We start from the raw sequence: 24,360 nt of genomic DNA on the forward strand, positions 1-24,360 counted from the left end.
TTAAAGGACACTGTTCAGATACTTGTGGTCGGGAGAGAGAAAGTGAGCATACGCTTCCTAGGTAGCACTAATGGTGACAGTCGCAGGGCAACACTGGACTTGGTTGGGGGCACATCACAACACTTGCAGCAGAAGTAGTGGAGGGGGAGGGCTGTAGCTTTGGAGAGAGATGAAATTTCAGTGTATTTACTTACTAAAGCAAACAGAGCCAAATCTGTTGCACTGCATAAATCTCTTAAAATAAATATATATATTTATTTTATATATTATATATATATCAAATCCTAACAAAGGGACTTTTCAAAGTTAACCCAATTACCAAATAATGTGATGATAATAATAACTATCTATTGTCTTCTTGAACCCTAAGACAGCAGGAACCTCACATCTCCACTACAGAGCCTATATTTCCCCCAATCCTGGAACCTTAGGGTGGGGGGCACTTTCCTGCATGCTTCTCTCAATTCATATCAAATAACATTGCATCTGCCGATCCCAACCTAATTAATGCAATGAGTGCCACCTCAGCATGCTTCACTTCAGACTGTGTCCAGAGACTTCAGGTGTGAAATGACAACCCTTCAGCTTCATTACTCGCGTGAGACCTTTCCTTTCATAGTATTCTCTAATTCCATTCCAGGCGGTTCACTTCCTAACGAAGTCCCAAAACCTAGATATAGACCAGATCCCATGAGATAGAGCATATGTTCACATGTATCCATAAACTAGGGCAAAATATATACCTGAAAGCAAAAGTACACAATAGTCTGTAGTGAGTACCCCCCAACACTTCCTCTCCACTATTCCAGCCTTTAGGTCCATAAATGTTCAACAAATTGTTTGGCTTTGTATGTTAACTCTCTTTTCAGCCACCAGGTTCCAGATGCCAGCATGATGCCGACCAGACTTCCATACAGACGACCTCACCAATGCGTCCTGGAGCTCCGCTTCCCCAGAGACCCCCCTACTATGGAAAAGAGAGAGGCAGGCTGGGAGTATGGATCGACCTTCAACGCCCATGTTCAGCGGGGAAGCAATTACAGAAGCCAGACCTTCCACCTTCTGCAACCTACAATGACCTTGGGTCCATACTCCCAGAGGGATAAAGAATGGGAAAGCTTTCAGGGGAGGGGATGGGATATGGAGATGTGGTGGCGGGAATTGTGTGGAGTTGTACCCCTCCTATCCTACGGTTTTGTTAATGTCTCCTTTTTTAAATAAATAATTTAAAAAAATACAAGGGGACAAATGCCATGAGCTTACTTTAGGATACTCTAGTGCCCTCTGTATTTTATGAGAGTACACATGTCAATACACGGAGATACAGGGGTCCGGGCGGTAGCTCAGTGGGTTAAATGCACATGGTGTGAAGCACAAGGACTGGCATTAAGGAACTGGGTTCAAGCCCCCAGCTCTCCACCTGCAGTGTGTGTGTGGGGTCACTTTACAAGCAGTGAAACAGGTCTGTAGGTGTCTCTCTTTCTCTCCCTGTCTTCCCTTCCTCTCTTGATTTCTCTCTGTCCTATCCAAAAAACGACAGCAATAACAACAACAATAAACAACAAGGGCAACAAAAGGGGAGGGGGAAAGGCCTCCAGGAGCAGTGGCTTTGTACTGCAGGCACCGAGTCCCAGTGATAATCCTGTATGCCAAAAAAAAAAAAAAAAATATATATATATATATATATATATAGAGAGAGAGAGAGAGAGAGAGAGATGCAGACTGCATTTTACAAGCAGACATAATCTTTTGGAGCATGAATCAATGGCTTTCAGTGTAGTTTATATCCCCTTAATCACAGGGGGAAGTCTGATCCTGAGAGTTAGAGAGGGATCATAGCTAAAAATCAGAAAAATTCTTGGGCTCAAATTCTATCTGTGCTACTGATTAGCTCTATGATATAGATCAAACAACTCACAAGTCTTTATAAGCCTTAGTTCCCCCATCTTTGAAATGGGGATCATAATACCTCTTTCAAAGGGTTTCTAAGGAGATTAAATTTTATACTGTGCTAGTAGTGTGTTCAACAAAGTGTTTACATAATGTGGGATCGCAACAAAAGTTTGCTAGATAGTAAGTACCCCAAAGCTGATAGATTAGCAGTGTCTACATTCTGCAACCTCAAATAAGGATTGTCTTTTGGATATACACCATGCTGGCATAAGACCATGGCCCATAGGCATAAGATTCTTGCAACCTTTGGAGGGTGAATTGCTATTATTTCTCCAAATACTCACTTATTCCTGTGGTCAGGGAGGTGGCTCAGCAGTAGAACAGGGGATTTGAACATGAGTTCCCAAGAAGGAACCCTGGGGCACTGTATATGTCCATGTAATGCTCTGGTTATTTCTCATAAAATATATAATCCTGGTAGTCAGGCGGTAGCACAGCGGGTTAAGCGCACATGGCACAAAGCACAAGGACTGGTGTAAGGATCCCGGTTCGAGCCCCCAGCTGCCCACCTGCAGGGGAGTCACTTTACAGGCGGTGAAGCAGGTCTGCAGGTGTCTCTTTTCTCTCCCCCTGTCTTCCCCCCCTCTGTCCATTTCTCTCTGTCCTATCCAACAATGATGACATCAACAACAATAAAACAAGAAGGGCAACAAAAGGGAAAATAAATAAAAATAAATATTTAAAAAAATATATTTTTAAAAAAAGCCAAAATAGGGATAGTTGTAGCTATAGGAAGAAAATAGTATGAATCAAGCATCCCAAATACATAAAAAGTGGAGCAAATTTGGGATTGTTAGCTGGTGGAATTAGAAATATATATATATTTACACACATATATATGTATTTTTTTAAAGCTAGAGACAGAGGCAGAGAGAGAGATAGAGAGAGACATCACAGTATTGTGGTGGGAGTCAGGTGTGCACATGACAAAGCAACACACTATCCAAGTGAGCTATTTTACTGACCCTGCTTTTTTCCATTTCTTTTTCTAAAGAGCAAAACAACACTTTTTCTTTTCTTCTTTTTTTTTTTTTGGCAGTGTCAGGGCCTTGCATATGTGTGATTTCATAGCTCCCAGTCTTTTTTCCATTCTTTGACTTCAGACATATAGAGAACAACAGCAACACAGAAAGGAAAGACAGCACATCGCCGAAGTGACCCATAGTGCTATGGCACTGCCATACAGTGCCGGGACGGGAATCCGAACTATGGAGGATAAAGGCATGCACTTTCCAGGGGAGGGTTATGACTATCATTACTGTTTACATGAGGAAACCAAACCTCAGAGAGATTAAATATAGCTTAATAGAGGTATCAAATTAGTGCAGAGAGACTTGGGCTTTGGGATACCTGTACTTGACTTTGAACTCTAGCATGTTCTCACTCTATGATTCCGAGTATGGCCCTCACTTCTCTTCCCTTATTCCCATTCAGATGTAAAATATAGGAAAGTAGGTACCATGTCTACTTTGTTCACTACTAAGTACTGAGGTTACTCAATGATTTTAATAATTATTTTTATTAGTTTTTCAATAAAAGAATAAAGACAACTCCTCAGATGAATAGTGAATTAGAAAAAATGGGATGAATGCTACAAAGCATCTGGATTAGAGCCAGGAAACAGCTCAGCCCTTGTACTTTTATTGTTGTAGTTATTATTGTTGTTGTTGTTGTTGGATAGGACAGAGAGAAATGGAGAGGAGGGGAAGAGAGGGGGAAAGAAAGACAGACACCTGCAGACCTGCTTCACCGCTTGTGAAGCGACCCTCCTGCAGGTGGGGAGCCGGGGCTCGAACCAAGATCCTTATGCCAGTCCTACACTTTGTGCCACCTGTGCTTAACACACTGCACTACTGCCCGACCCCTATGAACCTCAATTTTAAAATTTCTCGACTCAGATGTGCTTTTCTGTTTTTACTGTGTAGTTTTATACTTTGAAACTAATTCACTGTGTAAATTAACTAAGAAAGGGGTAAGTGATTATTACGTAATAGCTAGTTCTAAGACCTTCCCATCTTTGGAAAGTAATTGGAAGGCTAGCAAAGAGAAGTCCAGTAGAGGAAGAAGAGAAATGAAAGCTTAGATAGAAACATGTGCAAGTGATTGAATAATACCTTCAAGTATAAAAGTAAAAAGGAAGGAAATGCTTATTCGTTTCTTTTTTATGTAATTGGTACCTTCCATGTCCCAGGCCCTTGGAAGCTGTTGGGGAAACAAAGTCATTGCTGATCCTTAAAGAACTGACAGTTTAAGACAGTTTCTCAACCTTGGAACAATTTCTATTTCAGGTAGGGTCATTCATTGTTGTTTGGGGGCACTCCTCTATCCTCTGTGTTGTATAAGACTGTTAGCAGCAATTGTTTCACCTACTAGAAGACATAATTTCTCATCCTCCTTCCTAGTTGTGACAACCAAAATATCTCCAGTTATTGTCATATATATATATTTTTTAATTTGGAGGGGGTTAGCTACATAGGCAGGTAGGTAGTAGCAGAATGATTTCAGAAAGACATTTCAGGCAGAGACAAGAGATTGAGCCAAGGCCTGAGGGAAGATGATCTATATAGTGTTCAGGACATAATGGAGTGTCAGAGATGCAGGTTCAGACAGAAACCAATTTAAAGAGTAGCTGTTTTGCCATAACTAGGATCTTAACAGCGAGGCTAACTAGTGGAGTCTCATCCATTAGCATTATCCAGATATTAGCCAGTGACTTAGTAGCACTGACTTATTTTCCTATATTTCCATTAAAATCTCCTTCCTCACAGAGTTATAATGAACAATACCAAGACAAATATGTGAGACAAATAAAAACCTAGCCAGTCTGCAAGCTGGTGAAATACCTGTTCATCTTAAATTTCCTTCTTTTTATATAAAAGAATGCTTTATTTTTACTTTCCAAATTGAGAGATAACATGGGAGAGGAAGGAAAATAAGGCTGGGATCAGATCTTGTAAGGAACTGAAATGCTAATAAATGAATATGCACATATACATTTCAAATACAGTGGAACCCTTTTGCAAACAACGTCTTACCTAGATCCCCAGTCTATTAAACTGATAAAATGGAACTGCTTTGATTGGCTCATGGTTCATTCAGTTTTCCCCTTAGCTTCTAAATTGGCTTCTGAAGCACCTCTGTGGAACCCTAGAACTCTGGGAGACATATTGGAAAAATCACTTTTGTAGGCAATCGGGTACCACTAAAGGCTATTAAGTTCAGAATATATGTTTATATTTGCTTTTCAGAAAAAGCACTCTCATGGCAGTGCTAATGAGGGTGAGACAAAGGGGAAAGGCCTAAACGCACAGAAACGTATTAGTATTTTCTTTGAGTTTTCACCAAGACACCAATCTTAAGGCTACAGCATGTAGAAAAAAAACACATTTACTTTAAAGTTGCATATATTCAGCTTAGAACTGCAGGTGTATTACTAACTATGATGCTGGGTATGACAGCTGGCCTTGACAAGCTCTATTTACTTATTCTGTAAAATGGGGCTACCAACCTCTCTTGGTTGCTGTGAGGAAACACAATGCAAACAGCACAGAGGCCAGATACTAGCTTACTGCGAACACTCAGCAAGTATCAATGTGTATTATCTTCTTTCATTTATTTATTCCCTTTATGACTAAAGTTTATTATTATTCTCTGATGCTCTGTAACTTTGAGGGTGGAAAAGGAATTTCAACTTCTTTTTATTAAGGGATATTCTAATGTAGAATACAACCAACAGATACACCATTTTGTTTCTGCAACACACTGGTGCAAATACACAATTCACTTTTTTAAGCAAAAGTTGTTACTTTTGGAGGGACCTATCAATATTTGGAGAGAAGAGGGGAGGATTGGATTTCTTACTTTGAGATCTGTCAGAATGTCCCACAAAAGAGAGATCAAAACAAGAGTGGCCAAAGATCAAGCACCATGCATGTCAATCTGGTTCAGATACACTATTTCTGGTTTCCCTCAGCTTAGCCAAACTTGCATTAGCTTCATGGTTAGGATGTCAGATATGTCCATTTGTGTCCATATCTTTCAGGTTGCTCAAGTGATGTTGGAATCATAAAGCTTGAATAGAGAAATACAAAATTTTAAATTCAAGTATGTTTCTATTCCTTACACTCTTGGTCAGCAAGAACTTCTTCAGTTGTGCATACTGACAGCCCTTATGGAGAAAACAATCTTTATTTCGAGAGCACTGATGCTTTCTCAATGTTTATAACCATAGTGACTATAAAGTGTCAAATAAGAGAGCTGTCACTGTGACAAGGTGAAAGGTATTAGACTTGGGGGTAATACTAGGTAGAGAACTAATCCTGAAGTACAAAGAGTTCAGCTGAAGTATTTTAAAGTCACCAGCAGTGACTTCACCTCAGAAGCATGTCAGAAGTCTTACAGAAGCAGACTCAAGATAACTCAAACTCTAGATAACAAGGTGATTAGTGAAAGCTATCTGCCACTCTCCAGGGACTCCTCATCTCTGAACTACTGTAATAGTTCCCTGGATTCTACACTTTCTATCTAATGCAATATTCAGCATCACATCTGAAGTCTGCATTAAGTAAGTTCTATCTAATGCAAATTCATATTACAGTCCCTGCCCAATGTGAGATTTTAATATGGAGAACAGAGTTGTCTTACCTCTGAATTAGAGTCCCAAATACGAGATGAAGAATTTTCTGCATGCTTTCTGTACACAGCCATGTCCACTGTTCCATTAGCAGCAAGAGGAGCAGATCCAGGGCAGTGTCAGCTAACTCTGTCTCTGATCCTGGAGAATGAAAAGGCATCAAAAGTAACTCAGAAACAACCCATACTTGAGGAAAAGATTTCAATGCACTGGATTTTTCTCTATATTTAGATAAATCTTTTTGCACTTTTGTAATCATTCAAGAGATATTTAACATGTTTAGCTATAGGCTCTGCCATTTTAAATAATTTTTCTCATCTTCTATAAAAAATCTGTTTATTATTTGTGGGGGGAGAAATAAGAGAACTGCTTATCTATGGCATATGGTAATGCTAGGGATTGAACCTGGGATCTCTGGCATATAAGTCTGGTGCACTACTAGTAATGCTATTTTCCCTGGCCATATAGTTCTTCTATGTCTCTTAATCAATTAGAAACTATTTTCATTTTTTTAAATTTAATTTTCATTTTTCAAAAAAAAATACTGCATAAAATTATTTTGCCTACCTAAATTTCTGATTCTTGTGTATTTCCCCAGGGAGCTAAAAATGTTTTGTTCTGAGTAAGTGCTTCCAACTAGTGACTAACTAGAACTGGCAAGGGCAAGCCTCTTCCATTCTGATATTTCACTTTATCCTTCTATTCCACTCGCCTCCACAAACTATCATCTAGAATGGAAATGTGGTGGGCAGATCTGGGCTTCACATCCTCCTGTCAAAAATATAAAAAATTGCTTTGAAATCATCTCCATTACACAAAGCTACTGGATTGGGATCCAAGAGGCATCAGTTTAATTTTTGAGATTACATGTGGTGCCAGGAAGAGCATCACACCACTGCTACACTACTCTCATAATTACTGATTTGTTGTTGTTGTTGTTGTTTAAAGACTGAAAAGGCCATAAATGAAGGCACCTGCTCTCTATTACTGTTCATAGGGGTCCCATCTCACCTTTGACCTGTTTCCTGGGAGATTTCCCAGATATATATATTCCTAGACATAATCCTGGCTAGTGATACATTTGTGGTTAATATTATAGCCAATTATCAATACAATTTTGTTAGTCTAGGATCAAATGGACAATCTCTAAGTTGGTTTGTTCAAGCTCTTCTTCCTTAAGGCTCTTTAGCACATGAATGAGTTTAGATTTAGATAAGTCTGCTAGAACTGAACTGTACTTTCCTCTAAATTCTATCCAATATGTATTTTCTTTTCTCTCAATGTGCTTCAAGAAGCCATGGGAATAGTGTGGCATGTACTTTCTAACTATTTGCTCCCAAATGGGATATTCAGTTCTTTTAGGAAATAGCATTCTCTTGAGTCTCAGTTCTATTACAGTACAACTCAATTCTACTATAGTAGTCACTTCTTTGCCACAATTTTACTTTCCATGGTTTCAATTGCCCAAAGTCAGATGTGGTCCAGAAATATTACAAACAACAATCTGGGCAGCCAGAGAGGTGGCCCAGCAGTAGAGTGCATGACTTGCATGCATGAGGTCCTGAGTTCAATCCCTGGCATTGCATATGCCAGAGTGATGGTCTGGCTTTCTCTCTCTTCCAATATGTAAGTATTTGGAAAAAAAAAAAAAAAAGAAAATTTGGGGGAAAGTTGATAGTCAACACAACTCTTACTAAGAGTGTAGTTTGTTATAATCTGATTTATTACTATTGTTAATATGGTACCTAATTTCTAAGTTGAAACTGATTACAGGCGTTTATAGGAGATGCAGCATATATCAGGCTCAGTACTGTAGGCAGCTGTAGGAATCCAGTAAGGGTCTTGGAAAGCCTGCAAGTGGTAACTGCTGTGTTTGCTCAGGTTTAGCATTTAAGAGGCGCCATCATGTGGCAATAGTTAGTCATAGCAGAAAGAAGTACAGCAATAGGGCAGAGTTCTTATGGGGAAAAAAAAGTTCAATATTCTATCCTATAAACATTCTGATTCTCTCAGGATGAGAAGAAGGAATTAGGTACAAATTACTCCTTTAACAATATGATCATCAAAATGTACAGGTTTTACTTTATCTTTCCACTGTTTATACAGTTTCTTATACTTTTTTTTTCCACCACCACCAGGGTTATCTCTGGGGTTTGGTGAATCCACTGCTCCCTGTGACCATATTTTCTTTTTCTTTTTTTTTTTTAATTGGACAGAATAGAGAGGGAGAAAGAAAGATAGACACTAGGAGACCTGCTTCACCTCTCGTGAAGTGTCCTCCGTGCAGGTGGAAAGTGGGGCTCAGATCCTTATCCTTGCACATGGTGGGAACATGTGCCGCCACTGTCCCCCAATACTTCACTATCTTCATACTGTCCTTACTTAACCGGTGAGGCATATATGAAGAAATGGTGCTATAAACTTCATTTTTTCTGACAGGGTTCGTAAGGAAGAACTCAGATGACTATTCTTGGGTACCCAAGGAGTAAAGGTGAAATCATTTTTCCTTCTGAAATCAAGATTTTTTGATCATTTATTTTCAGTCGAGGCTTCTACCCTAGTGAAACTGAAAAGCTTTCTTCTAATGAAAATTTTCTTCTTATAAATTCTAGCTCAGCAATACTTTTAATATCCAGGACTCACACATTCCACTCTGTAGAATATATATATATTGGAGATGAAACCCTGCTATGACTTAAATGTTTATAAGTAATGAGAGTGTAGATCTTGTCCCTGTTTTAACTTGGTAAATGGGTAGTGCCATCTGCTTTGGAAGTAAATAAAACAGAAGAAATAGTCCAGGGGAAAAATGAGTTGTATTATGGTATCTCAAAGTATAGATTTCCAGCAGGCAAGTAGAGATGATCTATTTCATATTTAGGCATCATCAAAACACGTGTTACAGCTGAGTCCCGTACTATGAATGAGATGACGTAGGGAGAATATACAAGTCAGAATAGAAAGTCAAAACTAAAGTTTTGGAGTCAATAAAGGACACAGAAAAGGGGTCATATCCCTTTGTGAGCCCCCATAGGACCTTGCACTCAACTCAGATCAATAATGGTAGAGAATGTACCATCCTCTGAAGGGAGGCTGGACAACATATTCTATGCTACACCTGAGGAAGATGGGCCAACATTGGGGCAGCTTGGAATGTTCCTACTCATGATCACAGAATGTGAGCTCAGATCTATAGGGATGCTGAGGTCACACAGGCTCCTAAGCTCAATATGGGGTTTACAGATCACATCAACTTGATGGGGTCTACAGTCAACAATATTTATACCCCTTCCCCATATTAGGGAGCTACTTTCTTCCCTGATCCAGCTTTCTGGTCCTTTTTCCAGCCATGACATCATCTCCCCATATAATAACTTGGATCTACCTGCATATCAGATTTCTGGCTCACGGGAAAAAAAGAAAAAGGAAAAAAAAAAACTAGTATAGCAACAGGCCTTTTGGAATATAACTAAAATATGCCTACTAGCTATCTACAAAATGGAGGACCCCCCCAACTCTTCATCTGCACTATTCCAGCCTTTAGGTCCATGATTGTTCAACAATTTGTTTGGTTTTGTATGCTAACTCTCTTTTCAACCACCAAGTTCCAGCTGATAGCATGATGCCAAACAGACTTCTCTGGACAGACAACCCCACCAATGTGTCCTGGTGCTCCGCTTCCCTTGAGCCCTTCCCCACTAGGGAAAGAGAGAGACAGGCTGGGAGTATGGATCGACCTGTCAACACCCATGTTCAGCAGGGAAGCAATTACAGAAGCCAGACCTTCCACCTTCTGCAACCCACAATGACCTTGAGTCCATACTCCCAGAGGGTTAAAGAATAAGAAAGCTACCAGGGGAAGGGATGGGATATGGAGATCTGTTGGTGGGAATTGTGTGGAATTGTACCCCTCTTATCCTATGGTTTAGTTAATTTTTTTTTATAAATAAAAAATTAAAAAGAAAAGAGAAAAAGGAAAAAGAAAAGGGGTCATAAAAGGCCAAAAGAAAAGCAGGTGAGTGGTACCACGGGTGCTAATGGAAGAAAGCTTCTAGATAAAAGGAATAGTTCAAACATACACTAAATCTGGATATCAGTGGTGGTACACTGGGTAAAGGGCACCTCTTACCATGCTTAAGTACCCAGGATCAAGGCCCCTGTCTCCACCGGCAGGGGTGAAGCTTCATAAGTGGCGGAGCAGTGTTACAGGTGTCTTTCATTCTCCTTCTCTCTCTTTTTTTTAAATATTTATTTTATTTATTTATTCCCTTTTTTTGCTCTTGTTTCATTGTTGTGGTTATTATTGTTGTTGTCGTTGTTGGATAGGACAGAGAGAAATGGAGAGAGGAGGGGAAGACAGACAGGAGGAGAGAAAGACAGACACCTGCAGACCTGCTTCACCGCCTGTGAAGCGACTCCCCTGCAGGTGGGGAGCCGGGGTTCGAACCGGGATCCTTATGCCGGTCCTTGTGCTTTGTGCCACCTGCGCTTAACCCGCTGCGCTACAGCCCGACTCCCTCTCCTTCTCTTTTTTTTCCCTTCTTAATTTCTCTGTCTCTTTCATAAAAAGAAAAGAAGGCCACTTAGAGCAAAGGATTTGTTGTGCAGGCACTGAGTCCTAGCAACAACCCTGGTGACAAAAAATGTCACATTATAGAAAAACAAAATGAAATTATAAGCCTGAATGTTTAATATTAATGGACTGTAATTTCCTGGTTTTGTGCCTGCTCCTCTGTTCAGTGCAGTTCTGGGAACTGTGTTGTATTCTTTTTTTAAAAAAACATCTTTTATTACCTTTATTTATTATTGGATAGAAACAGAGAGAAATCACAAGGGGAGACAGAGAGTCACCTGCAGCCCTGCTTTGCCACTCATGAAGCTTTCTCTCTACAGGTGGGGACCAGGGCTTTGAACCTGGGTCCTTGCACACTGTAACATGTGCACTCATCCAGGTGCACCACCACCAGCCCCCAGAACTGTGTTGTCTTAATGCATGGCTTGCTTCAAAGAGAAATTAAAGAGACAAATCCCAACTACCACAAGCCCTTGGCTCCCTTTTCTGTGGGAGCAGATATCTTGTCACTTACCTGGATCATCACTTTTGAGGCCTGCATCTGGAAAATCCTCACATGGTTGGGGGATCTGTTCAGGATCTTTTGCTGGGATATCTGTCGGCCGTATTGCTAGTGACTTAGTCTGTTTTTCAATAAAGGATTCCATTCCAGACATGGATAAGACTTCTGTCTCCTGAAGAAAGAGTCAGTGGCACAGTCACATAAAGAATGCAGAAAGCAGGAGAGCACCTGCAGCACATCAGGCTTTCCCCATTCCTGCCCTGTAAGAGTATGATGAGTGTAGAACCCAACCACCTCTGTAAACATCTTAAATTAAAAAAAAAAGTTAACCCAAGTTGCAAGGAAAATAAACAGTGCTGATGGATTCTCACTTATGACAGGTACTTCTAAGTCATTCACACTTTTCCAGGAACTGGCTTTTCTTTTCTCTTTCTCTCTGCCAAACTCTGGCTTATGGCAGTTCCGGGAACTGAACAATGGAGCCCAGAGCCTCAGCCATGGAAAGTCTATATAAACACTACGTTATTTCCTTGGCCCAAGACTTCCTTCTAATTCTGTTATCCATTAGCCCAAACCAATGACACTTGACAAGCCAATCTGCCAACCCAGACTGGCAGAGATTATGAAACACTCAGAGAGACTTCTTTAAGAATAAAAAGTAGAGCTACAGATGTTGGCTAAATCTTTTAGGAAGGCACTGAGTTCTTTCTGATTCTGGATAATGTCTCCACTGCCTATACCTTCAGAGGCAATATCCCAGCTACCGATCCTGAGAGAACTTCTTACCACATTGCTCTCTTGAAAACAGTAGAGAATCTTCGCATGTGCTTCAGTCATACTCAATGATGGGGCAATTTTACTTGATGAGAACCTCAGTCTGGACCTAATACAGAAGCAAAGAAAGGATACAAAATGTAACTCATGGTCTTGATTCTCAGACAAAGGGCTCAAAAGTACTAATCCCTTAAAACAAAACTACCCATACATATTTTGGGAGCTTTCTATGGTCAGTGGCCAGCTAGGCATTTCTAATATATAGTACAACTTTTGTGGCAGGCAATGTCTACATTGCATTTGTGATGGGGGGGTGAGGGGGGCTCTTGCAATGACAACTACAAATCAGCCTCTCACAGCTACATCCTCATAGCTATAGACTCAAGGGTTTTGAAAATTAAATAGACAAATGGCAGAGTCAAAAGTTTCTCTATTGTTAGTGGGACACTTCTTGTACATACATTTATTCTCTTAATGTTCCAAATAAAACCAATTGCTTATCACTGGGAAAAGATTATGAGTGCTAGGATCAATGTCTGGCAGCTGGGAGATAGCTCACCCAATAGGGTACATGACTTACTGTACATGAAGCCCTCAATTATAATTCCAGCGCCACATGGGCTCATCATGGCTCTGGGTGAAGCTCCATGGGAGGGGGAGTAGTGCTGTGTTCTGTCAATCCTCGTCTGTTTCTCTCTCCTTTTTTTCTCTCTCCTGTTTCTCTGAAACTAATACAATAAAATAGGCCCAGGACCAGTGGAACTGTGCATGTACAAGGTCCAGCAACAGAGGGCTAAGGCGACGGCTCAACCTGCTAGAGGACCAATTTGCTGCCTGGGGCCCCAGAGAATGATAGGCCATTCACTGGTACCACTTTATGCCAGAGATGAGTAGTGGTCTGGTGCCTTCTCTCTTCCTTTCCCTCCTTTCTTGTAATGAATGAACTGTAGAAATATATATGGACTGGGAGTCGGGTGGTAGCACAGTGGGTTAAGTGGTGGTGCAAAGCGCAAGGACCCCGGTTTGTGCCCCCGGCTCTCCACCTGGAGGGGAGTCGCTTCACAGATGGTGAAGCAGGTCTGCAGGTATCTGTCATTCTCTCCCCCTCTCTGTCTTCCCCTCCTCTCTCCATTTCTCTCTGTCCTATCCAACAACAATGACATCAACAACAATAATAACTACAATAGCAATAACAACAACAACAAAAAAAAACAAGGGCAACAAAAGGGTATAAATAGATATTTAAAATTTTTAAAAAAAAGAAAAAAGAAATATATATGGGGTAAGAACTATGAGTCTGCTATTGCTGGTCCATGAAACATGAGTACAAAGACAGAAATTGTAAATCAGACAGGTACAGATACCCCTTACTCCTTCTTGCCCTCTGGTCTTCTTGGGGCATACATTCTCTCTCATTTCACAATGGCCCAGAAACAGATGAAGTTTCTGGTAAGGGTGGTGCCTTCCCTCCCACATATTGGCTTTCTATGCTGCTAGGGAACATCTGGGGAGTAGCAACAACCAGTTACGAAAATAGATCTGCAGGTGTCCATTCTGGCTTTTTCCTGTTTACTGCTAGCACACGCAATTCCTGAGCTAAGACTTCCAGAAATCATGGCAAACTGAAATCAATCACAAGCCTTCACTCCAAACAGGGAAGAACCATGTCAATTTTCCAAGAAAACAGAAAATGAGAACATCCATATTTTGGAATTTTCCTTCTTATGAAAATTCCCTCGGTCATTCTGGGCTCTGGTTCCCAGTGCATTTATCTGGGCTGTCTAGAAAGATGCTCAGGCTCCACTAGGTGGAATATTGGGCTTGGGGGGTCTATCTCTAAATACACTCTGGTGTGTATGCCATGCCTCCTCTCTTCTAGAGCTTGAAAGTGAAGATGGATTTTGGCTGAGGGCTGGGATCCATCTGAGAGTTTGGGAGGGTCCCTATGTGATAGAAGTATTTCTCACTTGCTAGTCTTCTTGCTTTCTGTCTGTGATTTTTCTGTTTCAGTTTCACTCAGCTCCTCCGTAGGGCTCTGGGGCTCAGAGCGAGGAAATGCTGTCTTCAAAGTGTCCACGATAGCACTCACCACCATCTGCAGAGGTTATCGGTACAGAGTCAGACAGAAACCATTCAACAAGTAATTGTTTGGCAAGTAACTAGGATGTGTAGACAGCTAGGCCAGATAGTAATGTCTGATCCTTCAGGACAGTCAGATACTAGCCAATGATCTAGTGACACTGTCTGTCATTATTCTATATTCCCCTTAAAACCTCCTTTCTTACCATTATGACAACAATGGCATGGGGAGAAACGCCAGGATAAATATGTGGGGAAATGAGACTCTGGGAGGTCTGTAAGCGGGTGAAATACTCTTTCATCATACATTTCTTTCTTTTTATATAAAAGAGTGGTTTTTATTTTCCTAATGGTAAGTAAAGAGAAAATAATACAAAGGGAAATATACAGAGAAAATAACTCGTGAAGGTGGTAATAAAAAATAAAAATTATAGTCTATAATTCATATAAACATGCTCGAGTAACTTACACAGGCTTCTTAAATATAGAAAGGAAACCAAAAAATTGCTCAGGTCAAAATTAAGGAGTCTTGAGTTAATATAAACTTCTCTCTACAAAAAGACCAAATAAAGCAATCCCCATGGAAGAATAAGAACTATCTCAATTTCTCAGAATGAAGTAGTGTCATAAAGATATTTCCTAAGAAGGAGAATGTACAAATGAACATCTAAAGCAGTAAAGAAGTGGAAGGAAACATTTGCTTCTCCTCTGGTGCTTTTTGCTAATTAACATTGCTGATCCAAAGCAGAAGCCAACAGCCGGTGCTGTTTTAAGTCATTTTTGTGTGAACCCTTTCAAAGGGACACAATCAGCACACTCAAGACAAGGCTGAAATGACTCAGTATGTTTAGAAACGGCTAGGTGGTAACAAACTATACAAAGAACTATGTTACTTGCATACAGGATGGAATCAGTGTAGATAATGTAGTTTGGAAAATATAAGTTGCTCTCTAGTCTCCTAATCTCTCTAGTCTGTGGGCAGGGATCTTTTATTTTTCATTTATTTATAGGGAGAAATTGGAAGGAAGGGGGAGGTAGAGAGAAACTTGTAGCACTGCTTCACTGCTGATATACTCTGCCCCCACCCCCCCCTGCCCATAGTTGGGGACCAGGGGCTTGAATCTGGATCCTTGAACATGGTAATATGTGCCATTTGTGCCATCACTAAGCCCCAAGGGGAAGGTTTTTTTATTTTATTTTTATTTTTTATCTATCTCATTCTACAAATGGGATAGAACATGACTCTAAACAGATAAAGACAAAACAGATACTGAAACAAATCACTACTGAGCAGACCTGCCTTGACTTCTGGGAATTCTATCTAGTTAATCTATGATCAGTTGGCAGGGTTTTTTTTTTTCCTAATAGTAGTGAATATCTTCTCACTTGTATCACAGAAAATAGAGCTCTGTAACTTTATTCCATGAAATACACATTAGAAGAGGGAAGTAATTTTTCTGCCATTTAAGTGTCTTCTAACTTTTCAGAACATGTCAACTCTTGGCTAAAACACAAACCTGATGTTTTTGTCCAGAAGGTCCTAAAACCAGTTTGTAGTCACTGTTTACAGGCACCAATATGCTAACACAAATGGCTCCAAAGGTTCTCAGATACCCACTTGAAGACAGTGTAACTCATTCCCACACTATTCCCCAGGAAAGAGTCACTATACCAATCTAAACCCAATTTAACTCCGTCTTGAGGCTCTTCTCTATGTGATCTACACAGGGAACAGCTTTAGCGCACCCCCCCACCCCAAGACCTATGTATGAAGGTACAAATCTTTCCTTAAATTCTCCCACTAGAATGACATTATCGTGATGTCCTCAAGAGATCTGTGCATGCTTATAGTGTCAGGGCATTATTTCCTCAGAGTTGGCCATAATAATTCAGCAACTTACATGGCAATAATGGTCTCTGTGCGGGCTCTACCCACCATCACCACCCTTGTTTTTCAAGCATTTCCTGCATTTTTATGGAAAAAAAAAATAATAATGCTGTACCTTGTCTATTCTGGAGACCATGAATGGCTTCTTGACAAAGGCAATGCGAGCATCTGTGTTCAGAGCGAGGAACTCCTGCATCTCCTCACTATTAGCAATCTCAGGAATGGCACAGAGTTGCTGCGAAAGACAGAAGACATCTTGGTTTCAAAGAAAAATTCTAGTTCCTAGATCATTCCACTTTGGCTTGGTTATTTGGTGACCTGAGTGATGGCAGAGTCAAAGCATACAGATACTGACCTTTAGGAATGATTCCAAGAGACTCTTGCGGGCTTCCACTCTATCACTATCCATGTTTCCAAATGGAAGATCTGGAAAGAGTTTTTTAGGACCCTTCACATCTTAAAAAGAAAAAAAAAAAGTTTATATGATTACTACTCAAGGGAGTTACCTCATATTAAAATGGTCATATATGCAATGAATTCAGAACTGGTGAATGCATTTCCATGGAATATTTTTAAATTATTTTTTTTTCCAGAGTTCTCAATATACCCACTAAATAACTTAAACTCATACCAAATATTAAAGTGTAAGAGACCTTACACCATTGTGGTTGTAAATGAGTGCTCTTAAGTACTACTATCCAAATTTAAGTTTTGGTTCCAATTCTTACTATATAATAACCTTGGAATAAGTTGCTTAATCTTTGTGTCTTTCCTGTAAAATGGGAATAATGAGATAATAATAACACCTATCTCTTAAACTTAAGAGAATTAAATGAGTCAGCAAATATACATTACTTACTAGAGAATCTGGTATATATTTTTAAGCCTGACTTGGTATTAACTATTGCTATAAGAGAGAAAATGTATAATGAAAACCTACAATTTACGCCCAAACTTCTAAAATGTTCATTTGAGTGATTATTAGCACTAGCTATAAAACAGAGTATCTGCTTAGGTTTGAAATGTTTTTTTAAGAGTAAATTTTTATTATATATCCTTACTGTTACCCTATCTTGGTGGTGTCTTAACAGCACATTCCAAAAGAAAAAGAAAATCTAGCTGTTAAAAGAAAAGGTGGGGGGTCGGGCAGTAGTGCAGCTGGTTAAGTGCAGGTGGCGCAAAGAGCAAGGACCAGCTTAAGGATCCCGGTTTGAGCCCCCGGCTCCCCACCTACAGGGGAGCCGCTTCACAGGCAGTGAAGCAGGTCTGCAGGTGTCTATCTTTCTCTCCCCGTCTCTGTCTTCCCCTCCTCTCTCCATTTCTCTCTGTCCTATTCAACAACGAATGACATCATCAACAACAATAACCACAAGGCTACAAGAGCAACAAAGGGAGGGGGGAAAAAGGTGGAGGGGACTGAGCAGTGGCACAGTCAGCAGAGTTTACACATTATAATGTGCAAGGATCCAGGTTCAAGATGCCACTCCCCACCTGCAGAGGAGGAAGCTTCACAAGTGGTGAAGCAGGTCTGCAGATGTCTTTCTCGCTCCCTCTCGACCTCCCACCTTCTCAATTTCTCTCTGTCCTAAAAAAAATAAATAAATAAAGAAGAAAAAAAAATGGCCGCTGGGAGCAATGGATTTTTTGTGTTGGCACTGAGCCCCAGTGATAACCCCGGTGGCAATAAAAAGATAAAAATAAAAAGGAAAGGTGTAAAGGTTTTCTGGATATGTAAAAGTTTCTCTCTTAAACAAACTAGATATAATCACAAACAAAGCACACAGCAACACAAGAGTACTACTGAAAGAATGTAGCCAGTGCTGTCCAGTTCTAAAACCTCAAACTCCTGAAAGCATACCAGGGGAGCAAAAGACCTTTTGATTCTGTTTCCCTCCTCTACTTCTCCTCACAATCAGACAGGCCTCAGAACAGGGTGGCTAAATACATGAAAAAACAAGTAAGCAGTGTGGGACTGGGGCAACTTCGGACTTTTGATGAACTTTCGGAGATCTGATTTTTCTTCAAGACGGGTCTGCAGGTTCAAGAACTCGCGGTAGCGGCGATTTACAGTGTGGTAGGCCAACTGCTGCACGCCACTGCTATTCTCACTGTCGAGTGCGGTCTCATACTGTGGAAAGAACACATTGATTTAGGAATCAGTTCCAAAGCTCACAGTCTAGAAGAAGTGTAGAGACACAGGGAGGGAGATGCCCCCTTTCTGCTCCTCAAACTATGATCTCTGAGTATTACACTACGTGACAATGAAAATATCAAATTTCCAAAGTGCCTGATTTTAGGTATAAGATGCATTTCCCAACACAGGTAGTCCAGAAACTGAACAATGATTTTGACTGCTCTAAACAATTTCTTCCTTCTTGAAGTCCTCTTCTGCATATACCTCCTTTACTTACAAGGAGGGTGGTATCACTATTTTTTTCAAAACTCAAGAGTAGAAAACAAAACAGAACAGGAACAAAAATGACACCAGCTCTTCTCCCCCTAAGTTATAGAGGGGAATATTTTAAGGGGATAAACATTTTGTCATTGTACTCATCTAGTGACCTTATTACTTTGGAGGCACAAGGGGAGAATAATCCAAAACATCCAATGTACAAAAACCATTTGTTTGCATGGGGGGTATTACAAGGACATGGATGTGTTTTATTATCTTGCTTTGGGAAGACTGTTCCTCTTAGAATTGAACTGATTTCTTTTTTTTTTTTCCCCTAAGTACTAAGTATGAGATTAAAAGTCATGTGAATATTGGAGACACTGTAAAAGACGACTTGCTCTATTCATTTGTCTGGAGGACTAGTATATGAGAAAGGATAATCTTCACTATATGCTTTCACCACAGTGAGCACTCCAGATAGCAGGAAAGTTACAACTTACAAGGGGGAAGATTTGGGGGCAAAGGAGTTAAGACATAATGAAATGCTATTGAAGAACCATATATGTGTTCCTTCCAGAAGAAGCAAGATTTGTTGTGGTTCAAGGATTTATATTATAGCAAGTGATAGAAGAAAATGATTTCCTTAATGATAGGGCTTGGGCTTGAGGCTGGTATTCTAAAGTCTGCCAGAGCCAAGAAGAAGTATTTATGATAATTGACTTGTGCAAAGTGGTCCTTCAAGCTGGTAGGTCAGAAGGAAAGTTCTGGGTGAGAGACAGAGTTGGAATTCAGGCTACAGATCTCAAATTTGGAACACCTAGGAGTTATGATGTTTTCTGTGGAATAACTGTTGTTTAAAGAACACTAGTCAATACTGATACGTTCACATCTACTACATAACTATTTTACATAACTATATTTTACTATCAGAAAGTGTAATAAACAATTTCAGATCATCACTATAATATGCCCCCATGAACGTTCAAAATCCAATCTCAAATTATACAAACTTAGCTATAATATCTTGTCACCTTTGTTCTCCAAATGTTTACTTGGGGGTGAGTAGCAAGTGTCAACATTCAGCAACAATAAGTAAATAGTGGGTGAAAGACTATGAACTTAAAAATTTTATCCATCAACTTTAATTGTACTGCTAGTGAAAAGAATGTATGTTCGGTGTTGGACTATGTCATAAATAGAAAATAAAAGGTGCAGAAATCAACACTGTTTTTCTTTTTCTTTTTCCTTGTAAAGACAGAGACAGACAGGCAGAGAAGTGAGAGTGAAGAAATACCACCAAAGCTTCCTCTGATGCAGTGGAGGCTGGGCAGAAACCTGGTTTATGCACTATCCAAGTGAGCAATTTGCTGGCCCCATAAATTTTTATTTTTTTTTAATTTCTTTATTGGGGGATTAATGGTTTACAGCCAGAAGTTAATTCTTAGATGCAAGAAAGATGCCAATCCTATGAACAGGAGAACAACAAAATAAAAATCCAAACAAATGGTTGCCATGTTTTATCAATCCTTCCAAATTAAACTGAGTGTTCTGTGACCAAACTTTTGTACTTTTAAAACTTGTCTACAGGGGCCGGGCGGTGGCACACCTGGTTGAGCTCACACACTACAGTGCACAAGGACCCAGATTCAAGCTCCTGGTCCCTACCTGCAAGGGGAAGCTTCAAGAGTGGTGAAGCAGGGCTGCAGGTGTCTCTGTCTCTCCCTTTCTACCTCTCCCCCCTCTCAATTTCTCTCTGCCTCTATCCAATAATAGATAAAAATATTTAAAAAATAATAAAATAAAACTTGTCTACGTTACAATGGGTACATATATGTGTATGCATATGCATGCTTCTGATTATTACCATTCAGCTCTACTTGAAAATGTTGGGATCTTTCCAAATATTAGCTCTATGCTACAACTGTGCTAATCAGATCAGGAAAGTTCTCGCTCTCATGGATAGGATAGCCTGGGAGAGTACAGTACTTAGACTGTGTGGGTAGTTTTTTTGGATTTAGGATGAGAAAGTAAAACCCAATGTATAAATATCTGTCTAGAAATATTTTCTAAACTTGTTTTCTTGTTCTTTTTTTTTTTCTTTTTCAGACACTACTATTATTTACATTTTGTTTTAGGGAGGCCAGTTATCTACACACACACACACACACACACACACACACACACATACCTCAGAATGTACTAAGTTCCAAATTCTCAGCAATGGAGGAGGTGCATTTATCAGATGGTTGAATGGTTGGTGTTGCTTCCAACAGCTCCCTATTAATTGGTTCTAGGACAGGCTGCCTGCACAGTTTTGTTTGTTTGTTTGTTTTCTGAATTCAAAGTTATTTCTGGGGCTTGGTGTCCATACTACAAATCCACTTCTCCCAGCAGACATTCCACCGCCCCCCCTTTTTTTCTTTTACTGAGTAGGAGAGACACCTTATCACTGCCTCTTAACTCATGATACGTCCCCCCTCATCCCTGCAGGTGGGAACTGGGAGGCTTGAACTCAGGTCCTTGAGTATGATAACGAGTGGGTTTAACGGGGTGTGCCACTGCCAGGGCCCTGAGAGTTGTATTTAAAAAGATGTATGTAGTGCTGGAATCCATCACATTCTTATCAGAATCTGTATATTTATAAAATAGCTCCAGTGATTTTGAAATACAGCCAGATTTGGAAGGCACTGAAAAATAAAACCCTCGGCTTTTTCAGGGCCCTGAGATTCTAGGATTGCTTATGTGGTTAATGGATGCAACTATTCTCTTTATAGATAAGCTGCAGACCAGTCACATAGAGATTGAGATGCCGGACCAGGCAGTGGCACACCTGGTTAAGCACATATATTACAGTGTGCAAGGATCCAGGCCCCCACATGCAGGGAGAATGCTTCAGGAGTGATGAAGGAGGGCTGCAGGTGTCTTTCTGTCTCTCTCCCTGACACCTCCTCCCCTCTCAATTTCTTTCTGTCTCTATCCAATAATACATAAATTAAAAAGAGACTGACATGCCTGTTGAACAGAAAAAAAAAAAAAAACCTATGAGTAAGTTCTCTCCTTAAAAGCACTAGTTCATCAACACTGTTCTTTAAACCATCTTCAGCCCAGAGAGTTCTAATCCTGTTACCTTCACTGTGTAGAGGGTGTAGGGGTGGAACCCAGTGCCACTATGTTCTCGAGCAGTGATAGTGCCAGTAATACGAAGGTTTTGGATCACAACTGGGCCATCTGGACTGCTTAAAGGCTCAAAGCTGAAGGTGGCAGAATTGAGAGGACCAGGTGGAGGGCCAGGTGGATCAGGTAGAGAGGAGGAAAGCAGAACTTGTGACAGACTAGGATCTAGGGAGCTGACACTATCAGTGAGATCTTTCTCTAAGGATGAGGGTCGTGCTGGACAAGTTGTTTCTGGACTTGGCAGGAAAGCTGGAAGAGAGGTAACATCCTCTTGTTCTATTTCCGTGTCTGTGGTGTCAATCTGAATCTCTGGGCAGGGAAGCAGCATGGAGTCCAGCAAGTTCGTTTCTGTCTCTATTCTTGGTGCCTCCTCGACTTCTGTTCCTCTGATCCCCTCAGATCTCTCACTGTACTTAGACTCGGTCTGAGAACTTTCTAGGGCACACAGGGCATCCTGAACCTTTTCTGAGAGGAAGCTGCCTGGGGTCATGAGCATGATGGTTTCTTTGCTCAGTTCTGATAGTGGAGATTCCAGTTCTGTATCTTCACATAAGAACAAGGGGCCTCTGGAAGCTGGCTGTAGGAAGTGAGCTGAGCTGTTTTCTACTTTTCTTTCTTCAGAAACCCTTCCTGAATCTCCCTCGATAGTCTCATGGTTTCCTTCAACCACTAGGGAGGGGCGTGAAGGCCCTTCGGGGTCACTGTAATGTAGAAGGACGGGGGCGGCTGCCACTGCTGAGGAAGGGGCTCTTGCTTCTGGTGGGCTGCGGCCCTCGCCAGACAGCGGCAGAGAAGCTGGCTCTGAGCGCTGTTCCGGGGCAGTGGTGGGGCAGAGTGGCTTAGCCACGACTGCTGCATGACCCCTATTCTTGGAAAATATGGCCACGAGTATAAGGTGGATCCAGTCGGGATCTGACAGCTTGTTGATCAGCGGTAGGATGACATTGCAGGTAATGAGTTCCACCACTACATGGCGTCCTGTCCGTGTCTCCAAGTGGGGCTTTGGCACCAGACCGTGAAGCAGCACATCGACAATGGCACGTGTATAGCTGACTTCAGTACTGGGGCTTTGCATGGCGGGGTGTGGGCTGGTGATCTGGCAGTAAGCTTCCCAGAGCTTGGCAGGGTTCGAGACACCACTGTGCTTCTCTGCCATGGCCTCCTTGGCCTGGATGTAGCTCTGCAAGTGGCAGCCGCAGAGCGTCAGCACCTTCTGGGTGAGCCCGGCTCTGTCCACCTTACCCATCCTCCTGCGGAGCTCCTGCGTCAGGCCGCGCATGGCCGCCTCCATCTCCTCCTCGAAGGCCGGCTCCTGGCTCACTGAGCGGTACCAAGAAGACACAAAGTCCCGAATAACCATCTGGATGGTGCGGTTGATCTCCTGCTCCAGCTGTCTTTCCGCCTCCGGGTTCGGGGGACAGTGGGCCACGGGGATGAAGCGTTCCAGGTGCAGCCGGCCCTTAGTCCCCACAATGGCGCCGGTGCCCAGCCATCCTCCCAGCACCATCAGCGACGCGGACAGAAGGCACAGGAGCCACACGTTGACCAGGAAGTGAAGGATCAGGAGCCACCCCAGCACGACCCCGGCCACCACCAGCTTCCGGTTATTCAGCTGGCTCAGGAGGCCACAGCTCGACGCCCCCGGCGTCTCCGAGGAGGTCGCCGTCTCTGCCTTCATGGCGCCCAAGTCAGACCTCCCGTCCCCTCCGTCCACTTTATTTCCGAGGTAGGGGACGGGGCATGGACTGTGCCCCGGATATGAGGGAAATCCGAGGTGCCCTCCAGGGCCCTGCAAGTTCTACGAGTGTTGCAGAACGACCCCGGCGGCTCCGCGTCGCCCCGAAGCTGCTCTCAAAGCTGCCGAGCGGCCTCCATCCCGCCCGCGTCCAGAGCCACTTCGCTGCCTCTGAAGGGCTGTGCCGGCCTTGCGGAGGGGATTCCCCCCTCATCCAACACTTACAGACGCCGGCGATCGGGCGCGGCAGGACCCGGCCACACAGCGCCGGGGGGGGGGGGCAGACGAAGCGGGATGCGCGGTGAAACAGGAGTTTCTCCCCCGCACGCCCGCCCGCCTGGGAGAAACCCTCAGCCTGGCCGAGGCGGCCGCTGCCCCTCAGCAGCCCAGCTTGTCAGGGCTGCCGGCCCCGGCCGGCCGCCGGCGACAGCTTCCGGGTCGACGTGCGCGGAGCGAGGCATTCTGGGAAAGCGGTCGCATATCCAGTGATGCGGCGTTGCCCGGCGTCCCCTGGTGGTGAGCAGCGGCTGCGGCAGCACCAATCCACCGGGTCTCCGGTTTTTGGGTAAACGCAGTGCGCATGCTCACCAATGTTAGCCCTTCGGGGACCCACATTCCCAGCTCTAATTATTTGTAGTAAATAGAGTTTGCAGCGTA

The 24,360-nt window shown here is 42.1% G+C and overlaps 1 protein-coding gene across 2 annotated transcripts in view; it reads right to left on the bottom strand.

Annotated features, from left to right (window-relative positions):
* SNX19 (sorting nexin 19) overlaps window positions 1-24,139 on the bottom strand; it is a 46,617-nt gene extending 22,478 nt beyond the window's left edge. Inside the window, exons 1-9 of one of the 2 annotated variants that reach the window (XR_009546806.1) lie at window positions 21,922-24,139; window positions 18,392-18,530; window positions 16,758-16,858; window positions 16,518-16,637; window positions 14,403-14,530; window positions 12,448-12,544; window positions 11,674-11,833; window positions 6,598-6,727; window positions 5,815-6,024 (exon numbers count right to left, since the gene is read on the bottom strand). Coding sequence is in view for 1 of the 2 variants with exons in the window: in XM_016185039.2 (XP_016040525.1) it covers window positions 6,598-6,727; window positions 11,674-11,833; window positions 12,448-12,544; window positions 14,403-14,530; window positions 16,518-16,637; window positions 16,758-16,858; window positions 18,392-18,530; window positions 21,922-23,646 (2,600 nt within the window). In the remaining variant the exon portion in view is untranslated. The remainder of the gene's footprint in view (window positions 1-5,814; window positions 6,025-6,597; window positions 6,728-11,673; window positions 11,834-12,447; window positions 12,545-14,402; window positions 14,531-16,517; window positions 16,638-16,757; window positions 16,859-18,391; window positions 18,531-21,921) is intronic. The other variant, XM_016185039.2, reaches the window with a different exon arrangement.
* Between the last annotated feature and the right edge of the window lie 221 nt (window positions 24,140-24,360).

Source organism: Erinaceus europaeus, chromosome 20, assembly GCF_950295315.1.
Source record: "Erinaceus europaeus chromosome 20, mEriEur2.1, whole genome shotgun sequence".
Lineage (NCBI taxonomy): Eukaryota > Metazoa > Chordata > Mammalia > Eulipotyphla > Erinaceidae > Erinaceus > Erinaceus europaeus.